General features: G+C 44.4%; 1 protein-coding gene across 1 annotated transcript; it reads right to left on the reverse strand.

Moving 5' to 3' along the window:
- Positions 1–5,608: 5,608 nt before the first annotated feature.
- On the reverse strand, positions 5,609–6,664 carry LOC107160695 (olfactory receptor 2T3-like). Its single transcript, XM_015507335.2, has one exon. The coding sequence runs from the start codon at positions 6,563–6,565 to the stop codon at positions 5,609–5,611; it is 957 nt and encodes a 318-aa protein (XP_015362821.1). The 5' UTR covers positions 6,566–6,664.
- Between the last annotated feature and the right edge of the window lie 1,634 nt (positions 6,665–8,298).

The raw sequence follows: 8,298 nt of genomic DNA on the forward strand, positions 1-8,298 counted from the left end.
TTCTTTTTTTATTCATTTTATTTTGTATATGTCAAAATACATTTTTATTTCCAATATAGTGAGTTTTGCAACTAGTTTCATGTTGAAACAAGGCCTGCTCAATACTACCAATAAAATCAATATAGCACAGTAGCTGTTCAATTTTAAATACAAAGAATAAATAACCTAAATATAAAACACTAAAATATTAGAAACATGTATTTAATCATTCTTCACAGGCATCCAACTTCACAAATATAAACCACAGCTTGCCTGACTGTTGTGCAACCAGAGCATGTTACAGTCTCTCAAACTCATCAACTACTGTATATTTTACCTCCACATTAGACCATGACCATGAAAATTCTCTGTATTCAGACCCACCATTCATACAGTTCAAATATAACCAAAAATAAAATTCTACAATTATCCTTGTACCTTCAAAATCAAGAATTTATTTCTTATATGAATACTTTAAAGTCAATTGAGATCAGGTCTTTTAAGTCCTATTTTCTGCCTTCATTGGTCACTTTTTGTTTTTGTTTTTTATCGTAGTATGTTACATTCCGTAACCTCCACATTCATTTTGGCAGGTAATGAGTGATGCTGAAAATATAAATAAGTGTATTGTTTTTATTTTTAGAACACCACATGTGCTGCTTGACTATTTTCTTATTTCAGATGTCTGTTAATGCAAACTAGGCTACTCCATGATAGTGTTAAAAACAAAATGTACTAACAATGTGATATAAAGACTTTAAAAGTTAGGCATTATGCGGAGCCCTATCTTTACAGAAGTTTTGTACTGTTAAGTGCTTTTACTTTTATTTTCAGCTTTCATTTTCTAGTATTCCACCATAATTAAAATTGCATAAGATAATTGCTTCACATTTCACATACATATATTTACCTGTAGTAACTTCTTCTATAGCATGTTTTAAGGTACTATTCTTGACAGAGAATATTATGCCAGAACATTCAGACTTTTCCAAGTTTTGTAAAATTTTTAGAAGATTTGTATCAATACCAGAGAAACATAGCATTCTAAGAAAGAAGATGTTTATATTAAAGTCAAAAAACAGATTGGATCAGAGTTTTAAAGGGATTGTTTAAAAAAAAAAAAAACAGGGACTAGGAAGGTGTGGTTGTAAGAGATAGCAGCACCTAAAGAGACTTTAAGCATTTCACACAGAGACATTTGAAAATGAGCTGAGGGCATCGAAAGAATTTGCAAGACCACAGCCATGACATGTTTAAAAATGTAGAAGGGAAAATTCCCTTGAGAAGGCTTATGGGGCACCCTGCTTGCAAACAGGGCCCAGGAAGTTGCTTTACCACACTCAACCAGAAAGACATTCAGAAACCACCCGGGCAGTAATTCCAGGGACCCAGCTACGTGTGAGTTGGCAGCAGACTTTGGCATCATCTCTGTGGTGCTGGCTCTTTAGGAATGTAGGGTGCTTATGTTAGGGGTCACAGAAGTTTCCACTGTCATTGTTAGAAAGGCCTGGGAGGTCAGGCAAACTGTCCCTGCAGGCTGCCCCTGAGAGGGTGATACGTGAAGCTGTGAAAGTGAAGCCAAAGTTGGAATGGAATCCCCAGAATTTAATGGATGCAAGTAGCATAAACTCCACCAAGGAATCCTGCTGGCTGCAGAGAAAGCCAAAGGAAAAGAGAGCCCTGTGCTCTGCCCGCCCCCCCCGCCCCCCTCCCCCCGCAAGGGGGAAAAGGCAGGCATTGTCAATCCCTCTGGAAATAACATCTTGCAGTCAAAGGTCCTAGATGTTCTACATGAAATTACATGTGGAGTTATGGTTGCTCAGCTGGGTTTGCATTTCCTTTGGCCCATCCATTCTTTCCATAGCCTTGTTATTTCTTTTTTGAATGGGAAGATTTACATTCTACCAGTGGATATTGGATGTATATAATTTGCTTTTGACTTTTACAAGGGCTCACAGCCAAGAGTTTACCTTCAGTTTCAGGTGATATTTTGGACTTGGATTTCAGGGCAAAGACTATGGGACCCTTGGAGATGGACTAAATTCATTTTGAATTGTGAAATGGACGTGAGTTTTGGAGGTCTGGGGTTGAAATATTATGGATGGGATGTGAAGTGTCTCCCAAAAGTTCCTGAGTTGAGGCCAGAATTTGCAAATGTAAAATAATTGGATTGTGAGACCTCCAACCTAATTAGTCTCTCCTAGTTTGAATGAATTGACTGGGTGGTAGCTTTAGGCTTTGGGTCTATTGCTGGAGGAGGTGAGCCATGGAATTAAGCCCTGGAAACAGTCACCTTCCTTGGATTTCCTTTCCCCTTCCCAGTCTTTGCTTCCTGGCAGCCACATCCTGAGCAGCTTCCCTCTGCAGTATTGTTCCTCAATGTGCCCACACCACGGGCACAAAGCCATGGAATTGGCCAATGATTAAACTGCAACTCTGAACCTAGGAGCCAAAAATGTGCTTTCCCTCATCCGAGTTGTTTTTTGGGTTTTTTTTTTGTTTGTTTTGGTTTGGTTTGTTTTTTTGGACCAGAGATTGAACTTGGGCACTCAACCACTGAGCCACATCCCCAGCCATATTTTGTATTTCATTTAGAGACAGAGTCTCACTGAGTGCCTCACTGTTGCTGAGGCTGGCTTTGAACTCACAATCCTCCTGCCTCAGCCTCATGAGCTCTAGGATTATTGGCATGCACTACTGTGCCTGGCTGGTTTTTGGTTTTGATCAGGTATTTTTGTCACAGCAATGCAAAGCTCACTGACACAATTACTCAGCACAATCATAGAGAGTTTAAAGTGTTTACAAGAGATGTCAAATATGGAAAAACATACGATAATCAATAAATCAGTCACATTATATTAGCAGAATGAAAAATACATGTCTACAAATGGATGTGTCGATTAAATATTTCTGGTATATACATATAATGGTATGTCATTCATCCTTAAAGAATGAACAAGTGATACATGCAACAAGGTAGCTTAATTTCAATGATGTTAGGGTAACTTCAGCCAGAACACAGATCATATACTGAATGATTACATTTATTTCACAAATATGTAAATTCAAAGATACAGAATAAATTTAGTATTTTCCAGTGACTGCAATTAGCATAATATGGAAAATGTGTGTAATGGATTAGATGGTTCATTTGAAGTAAAACAAGTATTTGGGGACAAGATGTAGCGGGAAGTTGTGCAATGGAGCAGTGTGGTAAATAAGACTAAGCCAATAACCATGAACTGTTGCAAAGCTTAACTTTATGTCACATAGATTACATCTCATTGATAAGAAATTTTGGTGCTGAACTGCAGACAGCCTTAGAGGTTTCCCACTTACAGGTTGGGGAGTGAGTGAGAGTTGTTCACCACCCTCAGTGTTAACTGATCCCCATAAACACCCCTAACACACTGAGGTGAAGGAGGGCACAGATGGAAACACACAGTGAGCACCATCAGTCTCTCCTCAGTGTTACCCGATTCTCAATAACGACTCAGGGCGATGCCCAGCAGAGGAGTTCCTCTGTGCCATCCACTGTCCACATTGGCACATGCCCAGGTCCTCTCTCCTGGGCTCTGGAGAGGGAAAGAAAGAAGTGGGGTAAGGCTGCAGTAGTTATGGAGGAGCTGAAGACAACAATGAATCTTCATGGTACCAACAACTCCATAATGAATCACTATGGCTCTCGTTTATTTTATAATTCATGTTAGATCAAGCAGCTAGCTCCTTGTATGCTTATCAATTAACCCAAATCATATACTCTTGGAAATACAAAGATCAATAGGTACTTCCTAAGTAGAACCCCTTTGCACGTTGTTCTCCAGAGTGGCAAACAGATAAACAAAGCACTTGTTAAAAAACAAGAGAACAAGAAAAAAAAAAACAACATAAACTCCCCCATGACACCAGCAATGCGACCACAAGTGCAGTGACCCCAAGGTCCCGGTGATGTTGGGATGATGCACAGTGCTGCCGCTCACTTGAGCAGCTTTGCTCCTTTTATTACTTAGTTTAATCACATCAATCTCTAACCTACATTCTAACCACCTCTAAATATAAGCCCCTCTTTCTTAACAGATGACCCTTTTTTCCTCAATTCAGGCAAATTCCCCTGATACCCTGCAGGAGTGATGGTCAGTCAGAAGCACAGTGTGGCTGCCAGCCCTGGTGATGTGCCCCTGGCCTGGGAGACCCGGCTTACCTTCCTTGATGGTAAATAAAGTGAGGCCAGTGAGCCACCTGGCATGACAGATGACTTCAGGACTCCTGTCACCTTCTTGCCTGTTGGCCACAGATGATGTATGTCTTCCCACCTCCTTGCATTCCAGAAGCACTGGACATGTAGATTGTATCAGTTTTGAAAGTAATCATGATCTTGTGCTGGTAGACACACAGATATGTCCTTGACAGCCTGACACCTGGCAGGGGACACACAGCCTAGTTGTAAGTCCAAAATCATCTTATTGGATTCCCCAATTTCAAAGAAAAAAGCTTGGTTTGGGAGGCTGAGGCCAAAGAGTCGGATCATAGGTTTGTGGCCAGTCTCAGCACCTTAGCAAGGCTCTACACACTTAGTGAAACCCTCCCTCAAAATTTAAAATAAAAAGGGCTGGGAAGTGGCTCTGTGGTTAAGCATCCCTGTGTTCAGTCCCTGACATAAAAAGAAAGAAAGAAAGAAAGAAAGAAAGAAAGAAAGAAAGAAAGAAAGAAAGAAAGAAAGAAAGAAAGAAAGAAAGAAAGAAAGAAAGAAAGAGAAAGAAAGAAAGAAGGACGGAAGGAAGGAAGGAAGGAAGGAAGGAAAGAAAATTGTCGAGAAGTGTAAATTTCCCAAATTCCATCCTCCTCCAAGACACTTTTTATATTCAATGTAAATACAGTACACATTTTCTACAGTAGTATAAATTCCAAAGAATTATAGAATTATATGTGGAAGCACTTTTATTTACATCCTGTAAAATTAGAAGAACCTATGATCTCCCTGGACTTCAATATTAATGACATTTTGTCTCAGTAGTTTAAAACCACTGTGTTTACACTATCAAGCTCACTTATTTTTTTTAATTTGTTCTTTTTAGGTATACATGACAGTAGAGTGCATTTTGACATATTATACATACACAGAGTATAACTTTTCCTCTAATTAGGACCCCATTCTTGTAGTCGTACATGATGTGGAGAATTACAGCTCACTTTTAACATTGTGAAAACTGTGCTCCCCTGTCCTTACTGAGGCACCGTATCAGGCTGCTGGGCACCTGTGGCTGTCACAGGTCAATGGTGGCTTACAGGGTAGTGAGAGTGAGGGAGAAGCCAGCGTCCCTTCCAGGGCTCTACAAGGTCTGAAGTCTGCACAGTGAGTCTCTGCTAGGGTTAAGGCTGGCCCCTAGGTCACAGGACATGCCCTGTGAACCCAGGATGGAGACAGGTGAGTAAAAGTCACTAGGTCAGCTACTGAGACACAGTTAAATGATGTCAAGAAGTGAAATGCACTGAGAAAAGAGGATGAATAGCAGCATAGAGGAGAAGCTCCAGACAGGAGTGGGACTATGGGAGGGCTCCTTGTTGGCTCTGGATCCTGAGGACAGCTGAGAGGAGAGATGGGGAGGAGGAGGGAGGGGAAGAGGCAGGCTCACTCCCAGGTACTCCCTCTCAGAACCCTCGGGAGGGGCCTCCTTGACTGCAGCAGGCTCCTTAGAGCCGCAGTGACATCTCTGTTGCGCAGGCTGTAGATGAGGGGGTTCAGCACAGGGGTGAGGATGGTATAGAAGGCCGACACCATCACATCCTGCTGCGCTGTGTGGTAGGAGCCGGGGAGCATGTAAGTGTAGATGGCCGCACCAAAGAAGAGTAGCACCACTGTCATGTGGGAAGAGCAGGTGGCCAGTGCCTTCCTGCGGCCCTCGGCTGAGCTGGTGCTGTGGATGAGGAGCAGGATGAGGGTGTAGGAGCTGGAGATGACCACGGTGGGCACGAGGAGCATGAGGACGCAGCACAGGTACATGAGCATCTTGTAGAGGGAGACGGCCGAGCAGGAGAGCCTCAGCAGGGCAGGGGCCTCGCAGAAGAAGCTCAGGATCTTCCTGGACTTGCAGAAGGGGAAGCTCATGGTGATGGGCGTGAGCAACAAGCCGTCCAGTGCTCCCAGGAGCCAGCAGCCGGACACCAGCAGCCGGCAGACCCTCTGGTTCATCAGCAGTGGGTAATGCAGAGGTCTGCAGATGGCAGCATACCGGTCATAGGCCATGGCCGACAGAAGGAAAAACTCAGCCCCTGCCAGGGTCAGGTAGAAGAACATCTGGATCCCACAGCCTGCAGGGGAGATTGTATGGTCTCCCGTGACCTGGCCCACCAGCATCTTGGGCACAGTCACAGAGATGTACAGGAGATCCATGAGAGAGAGCTGGCTGATGAAGGAATACATGGGGGTCCAGAGGCGGGGCTCTGAGTAGATGAGAAGAATGAGGAGGGCATTCCCAGCTAGGGCCATCAAGAAAATGATGAAGGTCAAAGTGTAGAGGAGGGTAGTGTGGGTGGTGTTCCCAAAGAGTCCCACGAGGAGGAAACTGGTGCTTAAGTTTGATTCCATGAAGTTTCCTTCCCCACATGCATATCTAGCAGGTAGTTTCACCTACGAAGAGTGAGGGTTGTCACTCTCCCTCCATCATGCCTACGTGACTGTCCCAGTCTGCTTGGGTAAGATATGCACATGGAGCTATTTCCCCACACACTGGGTTAAACCGAGGTGTAATCGTAAATTCAAATCTCAGGGAAGTGAAGCTGTAGGCGGCCCCAGGAGCAGATTAAGCTGCTCCAGAATCTCGGGACCTGCGGGCTCATCCGGGTCTCACTGCTGGAAGTCAGAGTGAGGCAGCTGTCGAGGTTGATAATGTCAGTGGAGCTAAAAATCACACCTCACATCCTCTGAAAACCACAGTCTCCTCCAGTATCCTCTCCTCCTATATCTGCATCATGTGGACCCCGTGCAGGGCAAGGAGCAGCAGTGGCTGGCCACCCCTACAAGGGATTTAATCCACTAACCATCCTGCAGGAACATGATATGTACAAGAAATGGCAGAAATAAAAGTTGGAGATGCTCTAAATATCAACTATTTAGTTTAAAAACAAATTAAGCACTTATTTTTCCTTCTGAGGGTGCTGTTTCTCCCCTAAAACAGTGCCTGGGAGCTCAACATTCCATGTGCCGTGATGGGGGAATGGAGTTGAAGGGCCATGGGAGCAGTTGTATTAAGACTCGGTGCTGCAGCCCCTGCCCGTCTTTGGATCCTTCCAGCCCTGAAGTCCACTTAGAAAACCAGTAGAGTCATCCCTTAGGATCCACAGCTTTGCTCAGGAACAGCTCCACCTGAGATGCACCTGCAGGTTTTCAGCTGACTGGTGTGAGTCACACTGGGCATGAGGAAAATCGTCCTGCACTCAAAGTTAAGGAGACGTCAGGCTGCAGACTACTGAGGAGTGGGAATTCTGTGCTGTCAGTCTGGTTGTCCCGGGGCTGCTGCACTCATGGTAGAACAGCATGCAGAGGAAAAGTCACACAGCAGCTGAGTCCCAGGTACACACAAAGCAAAGCGCAGTGAACCATGGGCAGGCAGAAAAGGCGAGCCTTCAGGAAAGCTGAAGTGGGACTCGTGCAGGAGACAGCAGCAAGGATCAGCAGCTAGTGTTCCCTGGCCTCCCCTCCTTCCTGGTACAGAGTCCAGCAGACCTGGCAGAGCAAAGCCTTGTGCTTCGCTTCTCTGTTCCCCAGTGAGTGAATCTGCACCACAGCAGCCCAGCAAAGTTGTCCCCGTCCTAAAGATGGGCGATGGGTACACTGGGGAGGCAAGTAGGGAGTTTCATCAGCAGGTTCTTGGCCTGAGGGAACTGAGACACACACCTGCTGTGTGACCTCCACGCTGCTGATGAAGCCTGGACCAGCTCCCCAGGGGAACCTAGGAACCTAGGAACTGCAGCCACCACTTGTCATCTATCCATCTTCCCCACGCTTGGCCTGCACTCAGGACGGGACGCCTGCTGTCCTAAGCCTCTCCAGAAGTCCACCTTTCTGGTTTCTGTTGCTGTCCTGCTCTTGATTTTTTTCCCATTTGGTTTTCCAAGTATATTGTAACTTTCCACTTACAACAAACATGGCAGTTGTACATATTTGCCAATTTGATGGGGTAAAGCTATAAAAATCTCCATCTTTTTCAGTAGGACAGGCATATTGTTTTTTAAATTATTTTCCCAGCTTAAAATCATGTTTTCATATTTGGTATTCATTGTCTCTCTCAATGAAATAAATCTGAATTTCAGAAAGGCAGG

Source organism: Marmota marmota, unplaced genomic scaffold, assembly GCF_001458135.2.
Source record: "Marmota marmota marmota unplaced genomic scaffold, marMar, whole genome shotgun sequence".
NCBI classification, from domain to species: domain Eukaryota; kingdom Metazoa; phylum Chordata; class Mammalia; order Rodentia; family Sciuridae; genus Marmota; species Marmota marmota.

What these genes read in the sequence shown, in the direction of transcription:
- LOC107160695 (XM_015507335.2), bottom strand. Translation starts at nt 6,565, where the DNA reads ATGGAATCAAACTTAAGCACCAGTTTCCTCCTCGTGGGACTCTTTGGG.